This window comes from Trichoplusia ni, chromosome 19, assembly GCF_003590095.1.
Source record: "Trichoplusia ni isolate ovarian cell line Hi5 chromosome 19, tn1, whole genome shotgun sequence".
Classification (NCBI taxonomy): domain Eukaryota; kingdom Metazoa; phylum Arthropoda; class Insecta; order Lepidoptera; family Noctuidae; genus Trichoplusia; species Trichoplusia ni.
The window spans coordinates 892,596-916,567 of record NC_039496.1 but is presented as its reverse complement, the minus strand read 5'-3'; the positions used below and the strand labels follow the sequence as shown (position 1 = coordinate 916,567).

Here is a 23,972-nt window from a genome sequence, read left to right as displayed (position 1 = left end):
TTAATTAAATTGAAATTATCAAATCCAAAAAATACCCTGTTCTACCATTATCAGGTTAGAACAACACCAGTATATGAGTAATTAACACTTTCATTGTTTCCTGAAATTGTTATCTCATAGCAATGATGCAATAATGGACGCTTTGTGTCTTAACACACAGGCGTTTTGTTCATAAAGACAGTAGTTGGTATTTTCTTTATTCTCTTAGCGTCCTTTGTATGGGTATCCACGATAAATGCCTCTTAGAGTTCCGCATCCAAAAAGTAAAGACCGAATTTTGAGGCTTCGCTGTCTCTTATTTTTATTTTTTTAAAACGACTTCCGCAGTATGGTATTTAATCCTTGTGTCGCGGGGGATTTCACAAACATACAATCCACATGCACAATGACACCCAGACTCAGAACAAGCTTTCGTGTTTCGGATTCGTATTATGGACCGTAATAGCTTTACGGTAACATTAGACTTCTATAATCTCGCAAATAAAGTATTTTTACCACTGCGAAAGCGAACTTCCAAACTGTGTGCATAAGACGAAATAAAAACTACAAGGCTGTTCTGAAATATCTTTATATTGTGTTTGCATCTGACAAACGTCATTTTGTACAAAAATCTTCTAAAAAATCTAATTAATGATGATTCAAAATAATATTTCTCCAAAATCAATTTACAAACTTAAATACTATTTCTTTAGCATTCATCAAACTGCATAGATTGATTAGTGTATCTACTTTTCTGTCATCATCGTAATTATTTTGGTCATCACTTAAACCATAAATTGATACGTGTCTTAGAGTACTTGACCAGATTTGTCCATGTGGATCACAGATCACTCCAAAATCATCGCCTAGAGCGGAAATAGTTAATTCAGTTTCAGTTGATTTAAATTGGATAGTCATGTTTTCGGACATATAAAGTTTTCCACGTGCGTAACACTTAGGTGTTGCACCATCAGATTCTTCTGCTACCTTTTTACTTTTGTCTCTTTCATCCGCTGTGTTGGTATTAGATAGGAATATTGTTCTTTTCTTATTTACTTCATCACCCAAATCAGGGTCAGAAGTTGTCGGATCTTCAGTGGTAGTCGTTTCTTCAAATACTTCTGCAACGGTTGAGTTTTCACAGTCGAGTGCAATTATTACAGTGTATTCTGATTGGAGACGAGTTAGTTCAGCCGTCAATTGAGTGTTCTGAAATGTAAAATTTGTAATAAGTAACTGGATAACAAATAAAAATAAAATTTGATAAATAATTATGATCCTCTGTAAGAATCTAAACAAAGTTACCTTCTGCATAATGATAATAGAACCAGCACGCATGAAAGTCAAAAAGTCCGCTTCCGTCGTTGTCATGGTAACAGCTTGTCCTTCTATACCATCAATTTTCAAACCACCCCAAAAGTCAAACCAGGTTCCTGGTGGCATCCATAGATGAACATGGCTTTGACTCGGTTGCAAGTTAGGGACAATTACCAAATCATCTCCTACAGCAAACTGTGTTGACAAATGTCTTAGAGGCTCGGCATTCGGAAATTGATAAAACATAGGCCTAATAAGAGGTCCTTCTTGAAGTACTGTGTAAAAGTAAGGCAACAGACTCATACGTTTAGTCAATGCTGATATCATTTGAGCTCTATCAGTCCCAGTGAATGCTAGTGGATCTCTTGCAACATCTTTTGAATGTATCTTGATCATCGGCATATACGTTGCTGCCATGTACCATTTAGCGCACAGTCTGATTTGCGATTCACTATCAAAGTTGTCCGTATCACCACAAACGGGTGTCGACCAGTACCAATGTCCAGATATTCCTCCCAAACTTGCTTCAATAAGTTCTCTATTCAGATTAGTCCAAGAAGTTCTTATATTCTGTCGGTTTACAACCACATTCACGTTCATCCATTGGCTGGTGGAAAATGTTTCTGTTGGTCCTTTGATTTTTTCGAATGCACTAGCGAATTGGTTTCCGAATTCGTTGTGGGTGTATAAATATTTCTCAGGAAGCTCTTCGGCGTTAAATGAGAGTGTCTGGTCATCGTCAATCACGATATGTCTTGTGGCATTCCATTTTGGTGTGAATTTGAAAGCTGCTTCAAAATCCTGAAATAAAAGTTGTTAAAGTTGATTTGTTTTATTTTTACTTTTTATTGATTTCTGGTCTTGGTGATACTTTATTGGACCACAATTAAACCAAATCAAATCTTTGACTCACGAGAAGCTGCTTCTACTTATTAACACTTACCTCATTGAAGTATGGTAAATGATCATGTATGTCTACAAAATCCTTTTTCGATTCATCTAATGGCCAATTATTTTCTAAGATAACGCCATCGAAGTTGGTGTTGTAGATCCACAGACTCTTCATGAATTCTTCGCTTACATTCTCATAGTTAGGATAAATGACTTTGTTACCACCTACTTCCCCTTGATATATGTGTGATGAGTTTGAACTTCTTATGATGTACTTTTCATAAAGATCATCATCAAAGCATCGTTCACTCGCTCTCGTTTCTGGTTCATTTGTAACTTCTTCTGGCTCTTCGGTTATACGTTCTGTATACTTTATCTGTGAAACAATAACAAAATTTATTTGTTCTCGTTACTCAATGTGACGCTATTAATTAGTATTAAATAATCAAACGCGACAAGCTGTGCTCGCACCATAAAAAGTTAAGAGTTTTTAAAATTTATTTGTTTACAAGCCAAGCGTATTTGTTTTCGTTTTTTCCAAGGAAATCCTTTTCATAAAACAAATTTTTAAACACTTTTTGGTACGTTGTTGTTACACCCATATCTCCCTAAGCTCGTTTGAACAGCTAACATGGTCATTTTAGTACAGATTTAAATAAAGACCGTTGCTTTTCTTTGTTGTTAGTCTTTAGTTTTTGTTCTTACAGTAAGAACCATCACTTTATGACCAAATTTCCACAAAATTAGACTGCACTTAATTGTTGTCTATTCATTAATATAAACCTATTGTGCCCGCATACCTTTACCGTCCCCCTATTATTAAGATGTTTATATATTGTTCGACTAAAAGTAACTAAACAGCCAAGGCACAACTAGAGTGTTTATAAATAAATTGTTGAATATCTTGTATCTTCTACTTAGTTTAAGTGTTCTGAATTCACTTTGAAGATATTTTATATTTGTTTGGATTCTTAACGCTAATTATAATAACGCTGGACAAAGGGTTTTATTAAAATTCATTGACGAATATTTATTGATAGGAATTTTACAAAGATAATATGATTTTATTAAAGGAGTACGGAGAAATTAGATGCTGAAAGAATTTCCAAAAATTCATAAGCTTAATCCTTTTGTCAGTTTAATTTAGTTTAATTAATAAAAATGAAATATTTTCTTAATGGCATTTTGTATTTTTATAATATTACTCTAACTTATTGTTACTTATTTGGACAACTGGCTCAATCCTTCTTCTAGTCTTAAAGATTTTCGAAGGATAAAAACGATTGTTAAAAGTTTCTATGGTACAGCAAAATAATTGAGTGATCAAACGAACTTACCTGAAAGTAAAGTTCAATCGTACTTATCCTGGCTTCGTCGCAACCATTTTGAAACCATATTTCAATACAAAGACATAAAGAAATGAATCATGAGAAACCTTCAACAATTATAAAAGTGGTTGCAGAATACTTACATATGGAGACACGTGAGGAATATACTTTTTGTTAGAATTCTTTAACTGCGTGGCACCCTGGTTAATAAGAGTTACAAGGTCAGGATCACAATCCGTTTTGAATACCACAGGGGCGGCGCCACAGTGGCTGTCGAATGGGAGCCTCTGGGTGTTTGACGTGGTTATAAATGTTTGAAGTTCTGTTAATGGATTTTCTGATGTGCCTTCACTGAAAAAGAGATAAACGGATGATACAGTGCAAGTTCTGAGTCTGGGTGTCATTGTGCATGTGGATTGTATGTTTTTTGAAACCCCCCGCGACACAAGGATTCGTGAAAAGTGTTCACAGGGTAGCCAGCTAGGTAATATTGACTCCACCTGGCTTAAAAAATGAGTTGTCAGTGATGACGTCTGTAGTATTGCTGAATAAATTATATCATTATTTTGTCTTGATAGTATGACTCTTTAATGTTTATGCACCTACTTCTTGTTATCTTTACATCACTGCATCACCCTTTTTTGACAAATAAAGGAAGGTTCAGGCATTAAGTGTGCTATATTGTGCTAGGACGTGTAGATAAATAAATAAAATGACAATATTTGATATCTTCTTGAAGGATCTATAGAAATTCTTCTTTCTTTTTTGTACACTTGATGATACAAGTCTTCATTTTTTTTTAACTCCTACGCCCATGAAGCTACCGTGCTCTGGTATCCAAAATTATAAATTAAACTAATAAATAAGTATGAAAAAGGTATCACAGATGTATCCCAAAATTAAAACAGGAACAAATTACTTTAACGTAGTATCACGTGCTTGTAATAACCTGAGTTTGTTGACCTTTACTTTTTTCTTAGGAATTTATTTATGTTCCAAGATAAGGAACATTAAAAAACTCATTCATACTTTGTCAGATCTTTTTATAGCTATTATTTTAAGAGAACGTTTTTCAAGGTAGGAGGATAGATTCTTTATTATTATACGTAAAAACATTTAAAATATTTATTTTATAGTACACTACGCAAAACATTTTCTTCTACAAGATCTTTGGAAGATATCAAAATATGAAAACTTGTCTTAAGCCAACAGACATCCGTAACATAAGCTATATTAGAGGCGAAAAGGCAACACTAATATAGATACACCGTGATTTCTTTGTCGTCTCACAAAAGCAGCCCAGTTCATGTATCCAATGACTAGAACACGTTCATGATAAAAAAATAGGTATTTATGAGATTTGAATAAATTTAAAATGCATTTTTTTTTCAATATTATGATGCAAATCGTAGTTTTTTAGAAACACAGCTCTGTTGCGAGCGCGGTCCAAGCCTTGTAACAATAGTGAGAGGCGCGGGCGGCCGCGTTTTTATCATTTTTAAGAGTATATTTCAGATTTCTCTTGTTACATTTTTCTTCCTACTTATTATCTTAGTTGATTAAAAAAAATCGCGTCTAGGGGTATTTTACGTCGGGTACATGAACTGGGCAGCTTTTGTAAGACGACTAAAAAATCACCATGTATACGTTTACTGTTTGTAATCAACTATTAGTATATTTGTATCATGAGCTCACCTGCAAACATGAGCTCCAAGCATCCAATATTCAAGATTATTTTTGAAACCGAGCATTCCCTTCACATCCCTCATTATATCGGCCGGCGTTGGTCCAACAAACAAATGGAATTTTAATCCCCAATTTGTTATACTGCGTATGACCATTTGATTATCGGGTCTGATCAATATTTCCGTAGGGGCCATCGCTTCAATCAAAAATCCATGATACGAGTTATTTGATTGCGCAAATATAAGCGGGATCGAACTGAGTCCACCACGGTGACTGTATATCATTTTTGTTGTTCCACCTTTTAATGGTATCTCTCCTAATCCGTACATATAATTTGATGAATTCGTGAGTCTGAATGAGATCTCCCATATATTATTAGACGCTATCAAGGGGCCTCGGGCCGTATTGAATATAATTCCATTAGGGCCATTAACCACGATGCTCAGCTCGTGTTTTAAGACAGTGTAATCATATTTCTTTTCTGTAATTCTTCGGCCGCTGATATCGTCGTCTGAATGGTGGAATGTCAAAGAAAGATGCGAGGATGAAACTTCGTCGATTGATAACTTGAGATTTGTTAGACTTCTCTGTAATCTGTAAGGAACAGTTGGTACTCTGGGCTGTAACAACATTCCTTCTGACCATTCTGTAGGGACTAAGTAGGAGAACCGGGAAGGGAATCTATGGAAGCACATGTGGCTTTGGTGGTCGTAACAGCATTGTGGATGGCAAAGCTCTGGTGGAACAGCTTCCACACCGCAAGGTAGCCTGCTTTGTCTTGGTGCCAAGCAAGACCCGGTTGAGTATCCATCTGAGGGTGGGTGGTTGAAACTCGGGAAGAAAATGAAGTGGTATATTAAAAGTGGACACGCGACTGCTATCAATAATAATGATAGAGTAACCCTAAATGTTTTATTCAACAATATTCGGTCGTACCATTTTACATCTGTAAAGAAAAATAAGAGTTAGTTTTTATATGCACCTATAGACTTTTGTGGGAAAAATGTCCTAAAACCTCTTTAAGTCATAGTTTTAATACAAGAACTAAAATCTAAGTCAAAAAAGAAGAAAAAATGGCGAAACACCTATCTAATCTTCGCATTGAGTAAACAATCACAGTTATCTTCATAATCATAAATCCTATAATAAAATATTCCCTTTGAAAAGTGGTTGTCTATTAGGATTATGTAAATTGACTGAATAACACAACATCAATTCCTTTGATCCGATCGAGTGCGAATTTAAGTAGATATTTGGCTTCTCAGAAAAGGAAAATGAAAAGCTCGCGTTCTATTTTTGTTTTGTTATTGTGTAATAATCCGCATTTTTCATATTGGTGTCAGGGTGGTAAGTGAGACGGTGTGGTTGTGACAGCCATTATATATGGTCTCCGATTTATTGGTCTATGTTATCGGATACTCTAACATCTATTGTTCTTAGTTGATGGTTTTATGATTAATTTTATACAATACACATTATTCACATTATTCATTATAAACTGAAATCTGTTTGTGAATGTACTCATTTATTTTACCTTGAATGTACGTTTATGCCGAATTGGCTAGAAGCCATATTGTTTTATTCGAATAAGATTTTCGCGATATTTCGACTTCAATGAATTTTAAGAGCCTTCGACATAATGAATAAAATTTGACTTAAATTGTGCGTAATTTGTTGGATACGTATAAAGCATATTTGAAGGTAATTTGAACTAAATTGCGTTTCCAGGAAAAATGAGGCACGCAAAAAAATTATAAAATTACAGTACACAATTTTCCTAAAATTGAATCTTTTGAAACAGCGGCATCAAATTTGACACCTAAAATGTGTAGCGAATTATACTTAGAAATGTAGCTAAACATATGGTAACATACATTTTTTTTTTCTTAAATCTTTTGAACCCTCCGTGAAAATTAAGTAGGTATGTATGACTCAAATATATTTCAAAATCTGCCTAAACAGAATCAGAAATCCCTTTAAGAGTAAGAAAGGCTTTTGAACTTATCTAATAAGAAGAGAAGCTTAAAAAAAAATTCATGTGTCCCTCTTCTCGTGAAAAATAATTTACGATGTATATATTTTTTTACTGAAAGCTTTTTTAACATCAATGTTCAAAAAATGTTAAATATCTGTGCCATGGTCACAAATATTTCGCTTTTGAATAATTCGCATGTGACCTTCATAGATAAAATTAAGTAGTTAACTTTAAAAACTTGAGACGAGGTGAGAGAGTTTGATCACAAAATTTAAAGGATCATTAACAATTTAATTTATATTTAATAGAGTTCTGTCTGAGTTATAATCCAAGTCAGCGTTGGTACCACGTATCACGATTGAAGCGAGAGAGCGTGTACTGCGTAGTCTGCGTAGCACGACGTCTCGCTACGGCTACGACGACAATTTACATGGCGTATTGCTACGTCTTACTACGACTATTAAAACGATTTAATTCAAAATATTGGTAGGAGGACTCTCAGACAGTCTTATGAGTTAAGTGCTACAGAATGTACTGACCCAAATTCTACTAATTATTCCCATATTAAATGTGAACGTCAAGAGCGATACAAATAAAAGGGATTCTTATTTCTTTGTTAAAGTGAGTTCGAGTACCACTTATCATATTGTTAAAGACTTACTTGTGATCTTATTAAGTTTTAAGTATTCTGATTTATTCATTTTATTATTTTGATGTTTATTTTTGAAAACATTGTTTTATCAGAAATAATTCTTTTTCATTTTATTCGATATTGCAAAAGCGAGCAATTTACATATTTATTAGCTTTTTGGAAGATGAATAAATATTTTAATTTATTTTTTCTTATTTGATATACACAATATCGAAATTTGAAATTTAAATGTCTTTGTTTTTTTTTTATGATTGATAAGGACGTTACTTTGTCCATGATCATTTCGGAATACTTAAATGTAAAAATAATCAAAATTACGATTGAGGCTAAGCAACGATTGATAAGGTCATAAATGCGACGTGAGTGAGAAATAAATTTGAGTTGGTATTTATAAATGTACTAGCTGACCCAGCAAACGTTGTTTTGCGGATTTTTTTTTTCTAGTTGTATGTATTTTTAATGCCACATTATAAAATAAATAAAAACAAACAATTTCGTCCAAAATATAAAATATTTTTTTTTAGTGTGAGCAACTTTTCATAAAAATCGCTCGAACCGTTTCGGAGGAGTACGGTAACTAACATCGTGACACGGGAATTTTATATATTAGAAGATTAATCAACCAAAAGCTATTAGTCTATTTGTACAGAACCCTCAGTATTGCCAGTCCGTCTCTTACTCGACCGATTTTATTATCCAATGACTGTCCAACCACCCTGATCGCTGTGTAACGTAATTGTTCAATTCCAAAAGGTAGACAAAATATTTAACAATTTGTATCAAAAGCCCGGGGCATCGAAACGTGTCCAACAACATCCCTACTAATATTATAAATGTGAAAGTAAGTCTGTCTGTCTGTCTGTTATGCTTTCACGTCTAAACCACTGAACTGGTTTTAATGGTTCAGTTATTTGGTACTGAGATAGAGTTGACCTTAAGAAAGAATATAGGATAGTTTTTATCCCGGACTTTTGAAGAGTTCTCTTGGAAACGCGATATAACTGAACTGGACGCGGGCGAAGCCGCGGCATAAAGCTAGTTAGCTATAAAATACAATATTTTTTTACATCCTTAGTCTCCAATGCTCAAATGTTAAAAAAAAAACGACACGTGTAGTTTCCAACATGGAACATACAAGTAGTGGGAAGAGTCATTCACATGTCACGTCTTTACATTCTGCTAAAGAAGATTTGTCAAGTGTGTTGGTTTAAATTTTATATTGTTTTCTTTTATGAGGCATTATTTGCGATAATCGAACTAAGTTTAACCATTTAATGAAGCCGTCTGTCTCTACCGACACTCGAGTGCTACTTCCTTATATTTTCTTCCTCAATGTTTTCCGCTATTTAAAGAGTTTTGTTTTATGTCGTAGGAGTATAGAAACGTGGACACCCACTATTTGGCCCTTATTTCCTTTAGGAACATTACAGTGATAAGTGGGAGTATAAGAATACGATTTTCCTATACTAATTATTTGTTAAAGAAATTAAGATCAAGGGCATTTCATGTAGTTTGTAGCGTTAAAATACATTTTTATAAAATGAACGTTTGAACAGATATCTAAGTATTATTGGTTGTTTAGTGCTCATATTACAAGCTCTGCTTAGTTTGTGACTATATGGTGTTGTGTGAATGCTGTGGAGTCGTATTTATTCTATTTGTTTGTATCACTTTCAACTCATGGAAATTACTTTAAGGAAATAAGCCCAGTCGTGTTAAAAGAAGGGGGGTTATAGAGAATCCAGAATGTGAAGCATTTATTAAAGGCCGTACACTATTCTTATTTCTTATATTATAAGTGACGTATAGCCATCAAAGTACATAATAAACATTTTATTGGAAGTAACTAAATAATTACGAAAATATCTTTGGTAATTCTTATATTGATTATAACACCACGTCCTCAAACTATAATAAAACGCATATGTCCAAAAAATAAACATTCATAGATACAGTAGAAAAACAAAACAATACCTACGATGCAAAATATGGGTAAAATAAGATACAAACTTACTTCTGTATTTGTCTTGAGCGAAAGTCAGATCCTCTTCAAAATCATCTTTGGATTCGTTGATGTGTGGTATCATTGTTCATGTTCAATTGTACCTGAAAACAATGAACGAACAAATTAACTTTGATTTAATTTATCCAGAAATCAAATAGTTATCTTATCAATATAAATTCCGGTAATGATTCAGTATGTTGATTATTTTGCAATATATTTGAAATATCTATTGTTTATTCTTTCATTACATAGCTGTAATAGGCTATTAATAAGACCATTGGAAACCCAGTCTAAGGTTACAGGTTAGAATCCTGACGTACACCAATATTTTCGAATTTACCTTGTTCTTAACGGCAAAGTAAATTCTACAAATTATAGTTTTTACTTTGTTATCATTTAATGTCTTGGTTACATGTGGTTCCATGCATCAGCTACAGGTCAAATCCCAACGTATTAAAAGTGCCTACTGATGCAACTTTTTCGAAATTATTTCTACTTTTCGAATTACTTTAAGAGACCGGTGTCATACGCTGACATCGGAAACCAAATATTATAATAGATTACAAATATTGAAATCTAAAATCACCAATATTTCAGTTAGCTAGCGTGGTGATGATTGCTCGAAACCACGGGAAGAGGCATGTGACCAGCAGAGCGGCATAAATAGCAATATTTAAAAGCTAGCATTATGATAGTCATGTTATTGTTTGGAGTACACGCAACAAATATTCTTTTCCAAATCACTTTTCCTCCACTTTTACACGTTTACGTACATACATTCTGAACGTCAATAAAAACTAAACATAACAGTGTATCTCATGGCATGTCTGTCTTAAGAAACTTTTATTAAAGGTGGCAGTTTGAACTTGAATAGTGTGGGCAGACAGCACCCACGCAGTTCAAATTCATTAAGATCAATACATAGTTGTTTTATCAAATAATACTGAATAATGTACTATGGTTTAATAAAATAATTTAAAGTAAGACGTTTAATCTTTATAAGGTAGAAACCGTTGTATGTCATGCAACGTGCTGTTTCTTTTCCACAATTGGATTTTTGCAAACAAAATTCTTGTTACTCTTATAATTTTGTGTTTCATTTTTATAACAAAAGAACTTATAACTACTTATAGAATTCCAAAAAACAACGAAGGTTTGCCTGTAAAGCGTCACAATTATGAACATAAAGCCATTTAAACCCAAATTGATACACAATAATAAATATTTCAATAGAAAGTGGGTACAAGTAACATCACATAACATAACTCTCGCTAGATTTGACTACACTAATAGTCTGGAAGTTAAAAGTTCAAATTCGTGCCCATAATGAGAAAAAAACCCTTCCTCTATATACATTAGACTTGCCTGGATTCAAACCTGCCACCCGCATACAAAGCTGATTGTACCGTAAGGTGACCCCACTTCGCTACAGAGATAGTTCTCTCCCGATTAAACAAGATTTATAGCAGTAGTTTCGTATTTATTGATAAATTAGTTTAACATTCCGATTTGATTTATTCAGGCTAATATAATAATTCAATACTAATTTGCAAAACAATGATCGGGTTTTAGTTTTAAAAAGTTTATTACATAAACTTTAGTCAGATTTTGATTTATGAAATCAGACTTTAAATGTTTGCAATAAAGGTTCAATTTGAAAAGCTGAAAACATTCTTCTTTAAAATTATTATTATGAAATCTTCAATCTCGATGGTATTATATTCGCTTTAAAGTGATACTTCAACTTTTTCGTATTGGAATTAAAACTACGTAATATTCTACTGCTTATTAACGATATTTTTTTGGTAAATTGAAACACGAACAAGATCTAAAAATGCTAAATTAATTTTAATTTTCCCATGTTTTTTTTTATACACTCTCTTTCTTATGTTTTTTGTTTGTTTGTCGTTCCGGTAGGATTTTTGTTACTCAATTTTGAGGCACTTTTCAGGGTAGCTTCAAACCCGATGACAATGCAATTCACAAATATGTAACCGGCTGAACCGATTTTGATAAAATTTGACTGGAGTGACAAACCGTTTGTAAATTATTATTTTTATCATTTGCTGTTGAAAGCTTGGTAACAGATGAACTGACACCATTAGTTCAGTTTTTACCTTTGAATTAAGAAACACTAAAAACCGCCTTATCTACGACATTATACGTAAGTAGATATGTACAATATCTCAAAAAGTAACTAGAATGAAAATGATAATCCCAAAACAAAAATATTCAAATCGTTGTTATCAAAATAGTACGATAACTGTATGTAATCTGGTCATAATTGGATAAGTATCCAATCCGCTTGACCGGGTTTTGTTGGAACTCGCAAATTATGTGGGTAGGACCATCGATGTTGACATAAAGCTGAATTAGGGCTCAAACACTCGACAACCCAACGTACCACGCCCCAGGACAACGTCGTGACATAAAATCTCACGGTGCACTCCTGCAGCTGAACAGCTTTTTTAGATGACGGAAGTCATTAAAGTTAATCATTTGGCAACGCCCTGAGACTGTGTGAGAAATATCCTGCAAGTTGCATCACTTTGATACTTAGAGTCTACCACCACGTCAAAGTAATGTTATTGCGGTTTTGAAAGAGAGCCGTGTATTGCGCTCTCACGTTTAACTAATCAAAACAATGCTTAACTCTCTCTTTACCCTCAGAATCGTACCTGCGCGTTTCCTTCGGAAGCCCTATACTGAAGTATTTAATGTTTAAAAAATGCATAGCATGTATTCATACTTTGGTTTCCAAAATATTTGATGCAATTTATCCAGAACCTAAATTATAATTCAAAGTTCAACTCAAATAACTAAAATTTTTTGATTGTATCTTATGTATTTCATTGCTAACTATTTTTAGAATCAAAAATACTTTTATCCTCTATGTGATTTGTGTCCAATTTACTACATACGATATTAAAATTGGCTTGAACTCAATCTCTTTTGAGCATAGTAGAATAAAATAAGTTCTAAGTACTTCTGCTGCTAAGGTTTTCATCGAAAAGGCTTTTGCCGAGGGGCATAAAATTGCCCAAAGAAAATACATGAAAAATCTTTATATTTATGAAAAACTACCAAAGGAAAAGTGAAGGGTTGAAAGAAAAACGTAAAGAAATATGAATCTGAACGCGTTTTAAATCTACTTTTCTTGAACAAGTTTGTTTGCATGATAGGATACAATATAATAATACAAATTTTGTTACTACGATTAATATATTGTAGACTTTAATTATTCTTCAAAGCCAGACCAACTAATTAAACGCGCTTAGTAATTTGAATTAATAAATGTGAGAATCATAGTTTTACTACTAGAAAAACAATAAGAACACACATCGATCCAAAATTACAAATGAATGAAAATAAAGGTCCTGGCCTCAATTCTGCTATTTACAATGGCGGATGAATTAATGAAAATTGGATTAAAATTACACTGTTTTGTAACTCTTCCCAATCAGAGCTAGGTTTGTGTTAAGTCTCAATTAAGTCCTAGTTGACCATAGGTTAACTCTGCTTGACGCGGTCAGTCCGTGGATGGGTGATCTATCATCTATGTGTGTATGTTATAAAAAGTTCCTCCATGTTTTAGAAAGCATGTTAAATTGTGGGTCCCGTCTGTTATTTACAAACCTTTGACAGTCGTTAAGGTTAGTCAGAAGCTAGAAAGTCTGGTATAGTATTGCTCAAGTAAACAATCTAGTCTTACTAGATGCAATTTTTTTACCTGAGCAATGTTCCCAACGTTGTTGGGAAAAGACAGGGATGGTGATAATAAAGACAGAGTAAGGCCAGATTTAGGTCATAGTAGAGTAAAATAAGTATACTGACATCACTTCCCGTTTCGTTATAAATTGTTTTGATTTCTTATAAAGATTTTCCTCATTTACTAATTGTCGATAAGAACTATTAAATCGCCAATTTAAACGTAAATATGACTGATATCAACAATATTAAGATTATAACAGTGCATTAAATAAAGATATCAAAAGAGATTACTACAAAGCAATTTAATAAAGGATTCAAAATGAAAATGCCAACAATGTTGTCTAAATTTCTATTGTCTTCTGATATGAATTTTAACATTGGCGACAATGGACATTTCCAATGTATAGACTTGATAGCATATTATTATAATAGCGACAACATTATTAAAAAGGTATAGGTAATGAAATGTTCTCTCTGATACAAATTAGTTTTTTAAGAAACTGCCAAGAGAACCTAGCAATCAACAAATTATGAAGCAGTTGGCACGGTCGTCAATTTGCTGGGTGACAATTTTTTTTACAAATAAACCCTTTTCTACGGAACCGCACTTGACCAGGTTTTGTTTTTCATAATTATCAATACTCTAACTGGTTAGACAGCATCAAACAAAGCAAACAGACTTTACTTACAAATACTGTTGACATTAACCCTTTAATTGTTTTGCGTGATAACTTCATCTTAGTCTTTTACGAGGCCGAAGACGATTAATCGTAATGGAATAATAAAATCAAGTTACAACTCCGCCGACGGTGATTATGGTTTCGGCGAAATTCGCGTCTTTCAGTCAGATTTGATAGCAAGTAAATTGAAAACATACAAGTTACTTTACGACACTTATAATATGGGACTATTGCAGATTTATTTACTTGGTATGTGTTGTATTTGTCAACAAGTAAATATAGAAAAAGATAAGAATAAACAAGCTCCTTTACTTTACGTAGTAATGTATTATCACGCATTAAACATGCAAAATTTCAGCTCAATCTGAGACCGAGAAGCAGTTTAAATTTTCAAAATTACACACATGTAATGCCGCTGTGATACTGGAATATATTAATTATGTTTGGTGATACCATGAGACTAATGTCGTTAACATGTCAACGATACAAAAATGTAGTATCTAACAGTAACCAGGACCACGACAATACAGGGCAATGGCACCAGCCCAACTAAGACGTAAAAGTTTATCGTTTTTCGGAAACACCCACTCGCATTACAACGCAATTTCATCGCCTCACATGCCACAATATATTCAACTAGATTTACTTTTCTCATTAAACGAAAACTACGAATAATGGCGTCGATAAACATTAATATTACTTACTCTGTTGCTACTGTTCCAAATTTTGTGTAAAACACTTCACAAAAATCACTTAAAAAAATATAATTATAATTAAAAACTCGTCATTCGTCCACAATCACTCAATGCTTTGTTCGTTTGATTTATCTGTGACGAAGGCGATGCATTGATTATCATAATTATTGATTTAATGTCTTGATAATGCGGCTGATAACACGGTTTCTCAAGTAAAAGGAAATAGATAAGATTATTAGATAACGGGGTTGTTTTGAATATACTGATAAGTGAAGTATTTGACGGAAAATTGTTTCTTTTTTTAGTACGATGACGTATGTGCTACCGGAATTATTTGCTTAAATATAGAAGTCCTTTTCCTACCAGATTAATACTTTTAAATCTGGTTTGTAAATAAAATCCTTGTTGACAATTTCTATATTTGCAAATCTGACAATTCGTTAAAAATTTTAAACCTTGCTTCATTTTTCATTAATCAAATACGATTTTAGTGACCAAAAAATGAATAAAACATGTTTTATAAACATAAAACAAAAAAACGTCTCAAACATTCAATATAATAAATTATCCTTTTTTGTTCGTGTTAAAAATGTCATAAATGGACTAGATGTTAAGTGTTAAATATTTGTCTACACATTTTACACCCATTGAATTACATTATTTACCCGTTATTCGTATTTTTTAAAACTATTTTTTAAATTACTACTTTATTTACTACATTACACAAAATTCATTAGCTAATAACCGAATCTACGTATAAAGTTCGTACTTTAGTAAGGCAAGTAACAATGCCGAGATATCTAGTATCGTAGTAAGAATAATCAATTATACATTCCCAATATCCCGTTCAGTGCTTCCTCAGGAAACTAAATACTACTAAATTTGTAATAGTTCAGTGAACTTTGATTTATTAATAGCCGGTTATAACTAGATCAAGTCATTCACGAGTAAATTTTAATAAACCCAAAATATAAGAGCACTTTTTTAATAAAAAATGAATCCGGTGATCTGTTTGTGATTTCACGTGCTAGCATTGACTGCTATCTACCCCCAGAATGGTCCATAAGGTCACTCTATCAAAGGCCTCCTAATAATATTTTTCTTAACTGGCGTTGGAAGACTTGAAACTTCGTCGCTTATTACCATACTAACGATTGTTCTTGCCACCCTTGTAACACTTCATAGTGTAACAAATCTCGAGTTATTTGAGCATTTATAAAAGCCTTAATAAACAAGAAATTAAGGACAGAAAAATACTCGGAAATTGTTTTCCGTGAACGTTCTAATTCGGTTAATTACTAGCTCTTATGCCCTAACAGTGCTTTTGAACAGATGACAATATAGTTTTTTAAAGCACACCTAAATCAGATATAGAAATGTCGGGGTGGCCTTGAGTTTCTATGCATTAATTTATATGCAAGAGATGCAAGCCTGTACTGTATAGTTGTTGCCGTCGTGACCGTTTTGCTAATTTGCTGAAGAGTTTGTTTGTTTGTTTGAACGCGCTAATCTCAGGAACTACTTGGTCAAAATGAAAAATTCTTTTTGTGTTGACTAGACCATTCATCGAGGAAGGTTTTAGGCTAAATAGCATCACGCTGCAACTTATAGGAGCGAAGATACAATGTGAAAAATCAGGGCAGGTATAAATCATGACTTATATCTTCTCACCACGCGGACGAAGTCGCGGGCAACAGCTAGTTAGGTAATAAACCTGTTGGACAATCAACGGTTTGGCAAACGTAATATCTTTAACACTCACATAGGTGTGTAAAGGCATCTTCTCTTACGAAGGCCATTTAGAAATCGCTATGACAATGATTTTGCTAGTTTATTAATAGACCTGTCGGTCACTGAACCGTTAAAACTCAATCATTTTAATAAAAAACTTGTGTATACTCAACGACAGTATAAGTGTTCATTAAAAAGTTCTGCCTTTTAGAATTTAATAAAAACAGAGACCTAGATACACTGGATAGGTTTTTGAATATCCAATATCTTGTATATTAGTTTATGAATGCTACAGACAGGCAGACAGTCCGACACTTTTACTGACAACTTATAAAACAACAACAACTTATAAAAGGTATATTTTTTAAACTCCTAAGCAAAAATGAGTTTAAAAAATATACCTTTTTTAATACCATAATATAAGTATCAAATAGAAAAGGCTGAACATAACAAATTTATCACGATTATCATTATAATCCTTATTTCAACGTTAGCAATTAATTTCACATTACTTATTTCTTTTCAAGTAGTCGGGTTTCCTGTTTTTGTTCACATTAAATCTTTATATTGCCTTGCGATTGTTCTATTGTTTAATTTACCTTAGACTTTCAAGCGACTATTTTGCTTCCCTTTGTCCTACGTCTATTAAAAGCACCTTTTAGTCCTGAGTCGTGAACAAGGTCAACTATAACACTGCTCTCAGTGCTTCCAGTTACAATGGAGTTTAATTTTAAACTTTGAAGTTGAAAAAGTCATATTTAAAAGTCTAAGACAGTTGGAAAAGAGTAATAAACTGGATATTTTATACGTTTTAAAAGATCCGTGCTCCGTGACAAAGCTCTGTCTATCAAAAAGTTGAAATTAACCGTTATAGCAAGACAGTTGAAATTGTCACGGGAGACGTTTTGCAGTTGCCTATCTGTCAAAAAATAATTCAAACAAACCGAAGCCTAATCAATGCTTTGTAAGAAATAATAATAAAATAATCAATCCGATGGGTGCCAAAAGTCATTACGATACGTCAAATACGATTTTAAGTCCAGTAAGTAAAAACATCTTTGACTGAACATCATTACTTGACACGACTAGTTGTTACGGGCAATATTAGAAATTCGCGCGTCCTTTAAAATACGGCAATGTCTTGGTGTCGAAATGAATGGGCACTTTACCGTCAATCAATGTTAACAACTTAAATGGTTCATATTAAGACTTAATTGAACAGTACGTACTTATAAAATAACTGCAAGAAAACTCAGAAGTCGAAGAAATTGTAAAATCCAAAATTACTACACCTTAATTAATATTAGTAATTGGATTGTGAGTAGTTAAGTGTGTTAGTTACATACTCCTTCGCGCCTAAACTGCTAAATCAATTTTTTTTTCTCAGTTTTCGAAAATTGCCTTATAATGGGCATTTTTGGGAAATATAAAGTCATTAATGCTAGTTCTGATGATTTATATTCACGAGAATTTGCGTTTCAAATTCGGCGTGTAGTGTGAACAGTTCCCATAAATGCTGATATTATTTTTAAAGGCAATTCTTTTGTTACTTTAAGCTAAAAAAAGATGAGGTAAAGTTCACAAAATTAATAAAATGTACCCGCAAGAATTTGCATTCGATTTGTAGTTCAGATTTTTTTTACATTCAGTTTCCATCAAAATGCAAAATGCAAATTAAATGGCTTATTCATAGTAAGCTTGACCTTACTCCACACGATTGGAAACGTGCCTTCAAAAGCTGATATAAAGCATCCAAAAGCAAACTATCGGTAAACTAATATTTGTTTCACTCTCGCATAAACTTCATATTTAGATTACCAGTCTGGTCGCCGATCAATGATTTTCAATCACAACACTCATAGCAAGGGCAACTCATCCGAGATTCTGTAATTTATCCCGTTTGCCTTTCTTTTGCAATACGTGTACAAGTTCCAGTCTTTCTAAATATATCGATTTATGGTTTATGATTTTCTGCTCTAGTCGATCTACGTTCAAGCAACTTTTAAGTCAATAAGCTTGTTTAGTTCCAAACTTCATCATTATGCCAAAATATACCATTATACCTATGCGGAGCAAAATTGTTTCTAAAAATTATGGTTTCGAGTCATGAGGAAACGTGTGAAACGCTCATTTCTCGTACGTCTAATATTAGATCAAACAGTTTTTATGTGGGGCGTGATCGTGGTGTGAATAAAGTATTTTTATTAGTACAGTTGGGGTGGTAGGATTCCTTCGCTTCAAACCTAACTTATTCTTGTCAGAATACCCTAAATTGAAGTCTGATTGTCGGAAGGCTCTCTTTGGGCTGTGTCATGTGTGAAGTGCCATTGACATGCCAGTTTGTAAGCATGGTTGGATGTTTCAAGCTTACCCTTTCAAGCAAAAACCACTGAAGGGATTTGGATGAAGTTCGGTACATAAATAGTTTATGACCTGGATTAAAATATAATATAGTTTTATCCCGATTTTAATGTTACCGTGGATTCATTTTTAGGCGGAGCTTTTGGCAACTGCTGGTCGTACATAATAATTAGGCTCATTTTGTTGACTTAATAAAATCAAAGCTTACCTACGTATTTCTACGTGTTTTTTCTTCAGCTTATTTGTACTCAGACACGCACTTCAACAGTTTTTATTTTATTTTATCGAGTGCCTGCTCAAGCAAGCACTTTCGACTTACCAGTCAGAGCGCTGTTACCAGGTGTATCACCAGCAAGACTTGCGATCATGGTTTATTTATATATGACGGCTTTGACATCGCGGATAAAACAAAATCCAATTAGTTATCGCCTACGTGTATATTTGATTCTGTGTCAGGTACATCGAATCTACACCTACACGAAGATCAAAGTATTCAGTTGTAGATATTTAACTTGTTAGCAAACATATTAATAAAGTTCTTAACTACCTTAATAGGAATAATCCTGGCAGAAATATGGTTCTGACTAATTCCTACATAGGGATAAGGAATTTTTATGAAGGCCAGTTCTAGTTAAAAATTCTTCCAGGATCAAAGTATTATTGGGTAACAGACGAATACTTGACAAACATTTTATTAATCGACTGTCAATTGCTATGCTCAGATATGTGACTGGTTGTGAATCCTCTGGTTTGCAAATGACAGTCGTGATTAGTAACATGTAATACCTTATATACCAGCCTATAACACATGTCACTACGCTGGCTCACTGCGCATTGGCGATTTGAGATAAAAAAATATTTGGAATCCAGATTTCCTTACGATGTTTTTTTTTTCACCGTATGTCGATTTTAGAAAAGTCAAATTTTGCCTGTACAGGGATTGAAACTACACCTCTTCTATAAAAAACCATGTACAGAAACGCATGACTTCTACGACATCATCGGGAAATTTGACAAAATATCGTTCACCAATCATTCAGAATATATATAATAACCAGTGCAAAGACCTAACAAATTATAGTTCCAAGCAATCTGAGCAAAGACAATCTAACTAAATACCCAAACTCTAAATAGAGTCAACTGTCTACCTAATCCCAGCTTAGTTGAGAGGTCAATAGGCTTAACGAATTTAAATATAAATTACTACCAAAGTTCAATGCTTGCTGAGATCAACAACTTTAATTGCTTCCCCTTTAAGGTTGAGGGACTAATGCAATAGAATGTCATGGTCTTCTTGAGGTTCGAAGAATTGACTTGTATGGATGAGTGCAGCATCGATGCCTACGTAATCAAATACCTAACCGACTTTCCCAAAGATATATACATGATTTTTCTCTATTATAATAACACACAAAAAACAAATGGATTAGGATAATACTCATAGGAAAACCGGATTCTAAATATTAGAATCTAAAATCGCAATCTTACAATAAGCTAGCTTGGGGATAAATACTCGTAACGTATTTGATATCGAAAGAGGCCTATGTTCAGCAGTGGAATGTTTATAAGCTAATATTATAATGCAACCGACTACATAGTAATTTTAAGGGCAAGCTAACTAAATCTATTCAGTTAAATTAATATTATTAAGCCAGGTGTATTCATGCGTAAGGCGTCAAAGGCACCCCATTTGTTTGAGGATCAAATAGAACTGCTCATCATAAGCTCAGTCACTCTTCAGTGTCGGTTCCAAGGAGTTCGTTTAATCCTCTAATCGGACTCTTTTAAGGATCTTCCAGTTAATATAATGTTGTTGCAACTGCGGAAGGGAGATGCTGATATACGTAGTGTATAGTGCCGTCTCGTTTTTGCAAGGGCAACGTTCCTACTTTCAGAGTTAGTGATAGAATATTTGATATAACCTTTGAACAAGTACAGTTGTTTGGGATGTTATCGTTCCTTAACAATAAAATGTAATAATAATATTCTACGACTTTTACACAACGCCATCTAATCTCAAACTAAGCAAAAATGGTATGAGTACCAGGCAATTGACAATTATCTAAATAAATCTATATACTAATATATAAAGCTTAAGAGTTTGTTTGTTTGTTTTTTTGAACGCGCTAATCTCAGGAACTACTGGTCCAAATTAAAAAAATCTTTGTGTTGAGTAGACCATCCATCGAGGAAGGTTTTAGGCTATAAACCATCACGATGCGACTAATAGGAGCGAAGATACAATGGAAAATGTGAAAAAAACACGGCAGGTATAAATCATAACTTATATCTTCTACCCACGGGGACGAAGTCGCGGGCAAAAGCTAGTAAATTCATATTTTGTCTAAATAAATTCATATTTTGAATGAATAACCCCCAGACGTAGAGCTAATGATCGTGCTCATCACATTTGTCCTGGATGAGAATCGATCACACAACCTCCGGTATAGCAGTTAGAGCTACTAACCATAAGACCAAAAGGCCAGCCAAGGCCTCATTAACGCTGAAATGTTTTTGATCTGACTAAACAACAATTTAAAGGCTGACTTCTATAGTTCAGCACAATAACTACAAATTTACCTACAAGAATTTACTGATATACACAAATGTCTCGAAGTTTCAACGCATCATGGTCACAGTAAATTGCGTAACTTCTTTATTGCTGACAGCTGTTGTCATCAAGAAGTTTCTGCGGTCGTTTGGACTCGTACTAGAGGCCATGTATCTAAGATTAGATGTCTGGTGAATGATATCCGTCCACCCTTTTATAATCGGGTTGACTATCTTTAGTTCGGGTGAAGCTATCGTATTAAAAAGATAACCGCAATCATAAATATGTGAATGAAAATAAATATATATGTATAATATTACAAAAAAAAAGTGTGTGTGATGAACACAGTCGTGTTGCCCAGATAAAGAAGATATTATTTTTTTGTCAATCATATGATACTTCATAGTTATACTGTTAAGTTAAACTATGAAAGCGTGGAAAGCTAAATATATACGAAAGGTATACTGAAAAACCAAATAAAAATTGGCATACACATCACCTCTGTTTGATTTTTCTGTATCATACTATGCCAAAAAAGTCCGAATTGTGTTAAAAACAAATATATGTGGGCTAAGAAAATGTTCCAAAGTGCAGTGCTCTATCTTAAGTTACGTTAAGTGGGTTGTCAAGGCTAAAGCCGAGAGAAATAGCCGTAACTTAATATGTATTTTGACTTACTATTCTTGTCTTTGCAACTGTATGTAAAAACGAATTAGATCCTTATTCCAGGGTAATAAGTTTGATTTTACGTTATTTCTGACAGCAACAATGCAGTTTAGTTACCATTGTTTTTACGTAACTTTTTTTAGATGTTTGTTTATAGTAATGTAGTCTAAGAATCTATATTAAATGTTTTTATAAATAGGATTGGTTGTCATTTGCTTTTTTCAACAAATCAATTTCACAGTTCATCTCTACTTTAAACTATTATCAAGTAATATATTTTTTTTAAACTAGAATGCTAGAGAAACGCCTGACTTTATTAAAGTACTTTTTAAACAAATATATTTTGATTTGGATTTAAATGGTTCTGTAAGCAGGGATCGATTTCACATTAAAATGATAAAATCGATTGCAATAAACCCTTTTTCTCGCTACCCAAGTGTAATATAGTAATAGTTCATTCTCGCCCCAATCATCGTTCAAGTAAGACGTGTTAACTAATATTCGAAAATAGGAAATACCGATTTTAAGTCCTAAAACTATTAAAATAAAGTATAAATTTGCTTAGTGCTGCTTGTCTATTACAGACATTACCTGCATTTAAGTTGTGTGAGTGTTGTATAGTATACGCGCGGATACCAGATAAAATGCAGCGCACACCAACATCCAACCAAAAAATGAAGTCTTCCTCACAACCAGATCTCTCCACTGAATATGAATGTGAAGACCAAGTAACCATAAGAAATGTGAACATTAGAAAACGAAAAAATCCTGATCACCAAGAAATGATGGATCTTAAAGAGGACCTCTTGCAATCTTTCAAGGTAATGATGATAGCTGAGATGGCTGTGATTAAACAACAAAATAGCAAGATCCTGGAGTCTAATGCCGAGATAAAGAAGCAACTTGAATTAAATGCCGAAAACTACAGGGAATTAAGTAACAGAGTGTTAACACTTGAAAAGAAGCACGAAGCAGCTGTAGAACGTATTGACCAATTAGAAATACAGTTAAATGGAATACAAAAACAATCTCTAAAAAATACGATTGAAATAAGAAACATATCGTATGAGGATAAAGAAAATGTGCTCAATATTGTCAATAACGTATATAAAACACTAAAGATAACTGGAATTGATGAAAATGCAACTATATACAGAAGAGGCAAAAAGAATGGACCAATTGTTATTCAGTACCAAAACGCTGAAAGTAAAGAAATATTGCTAAAATCTGCAAAACAATACAATTCTGATAACAAAGATAAACCCCTTAGTACCGACATTATAGGAATGACTGGAGGCTCTTCACGAATATACATATCGGAGTCTTTAACTCCTATGTCAAGAAAGATTTTAGCAGCTGCTCGTGATTTAGTGAAAAACGGATCCTTCAAGTACTGCTGGACCTCCAGAGGAAATGTTTTGCTACGCAAGGAAGAAGGACAGCCCACCATAGTTATTAAATCATTGAGCCAAATTACTGAAATCAGTTCAGAATGACTATCTGCTATGATGGGTGGCGTAAAGTTATGGTACATTCTCACTTATTTTTTAGTTTTGGTGTTTTACTTTTCTGTACTTTGCATGTATTTTTCTAGTTTAATCCATTGCACAAATACTAAACTCCTACCACTAATCATAATTATTAATATATTGTCACTTGTAATCTTTATATACAACTATCTTTCTTCATACAATATATATATAATATCATACTTACTATATATAACAATATTTGTATATTATAG

The 23,972-nt window shown here is 33.3% G+C and overlaps 2 protein-coding genes across 2 annotated transcripts; one reads left to right on the top strand and one right to left on the bottom strand.

Annotated features, from left to right (window-relative positions):
• Positions 1-552: 552 nt before the first annotated feature.
• On the bottom strand, positions 553-15,022 carry LOC113503307 (alpha-glucosidase 2-like). Its single transcript, XM_026885163.1, has 7 exons — positions 14,929-15,022; positions 9,843-9,934; positions 5,211-6,147; positions 3,659-3,866; positions 2,240-2,563; positions 1,285-2,097; positions 553-1,188 (listed from the first exon to the last, which is right to left on the bottom strand). The coding sequence occupies exons 2-7, from the start codon at positions 9,913-9,915 to the stop codon at positions 661-663; spliced, it is 2,883 nt and encodes a 960-aa protein (XP_026740964.1). The 5' UTR covers positions 9,916-9,934; positions 14,929-15,022; the 3' UTR covers positions 553-660.
• A 7,850-nt stretch (positions 15,023-22,872) lies between these two features.
• Positions 22,873-23,724, top strand: LOC113503532. The gene has a single exon (XM_026885563.1). The coding sequence runs from the start codon at positions 22,873-22,875 to the stop codon at positions 23,722-23,724; it is 852 nt and encodes a 283-aa protein (XP_026741364.1).
• The last annotated feature ends 248 nt before the right edge of the window (positions 23,725-23,972 follow it).

Excerpts from the sequence above, each read along its gene's own strand:
- LOC113503307 (XM_026885163.1), bottom strand. The coding sequence starts at position 9,915 with ATGATACCACACATCAACGAATCCAAAGATGATTTTGAAGAGGATCTG. Across the intron at positions 2,564-3,658 it reads TTCCTCACGTGTCTCCATAT|ATAAAGTATACAGAACGTAT; the intron begins GTAAGTATTCTG and ends ATTGTTTCACAG. Across the intron at positions 1,189-1,284 it reads CTATTATCATTATGCAGAAG|AACACTCAATTGACGGCTGA; the intron begins GTAACTTTGTTT and ends TTTACATTTCAG.
- LOC113503532 (XM_026885563.1), top strand. The coding sequence starts at position 22,873 with ATGCAGCGCACACCAACATCCAACCAAAAAATGAAGTCTTCCTCACAA.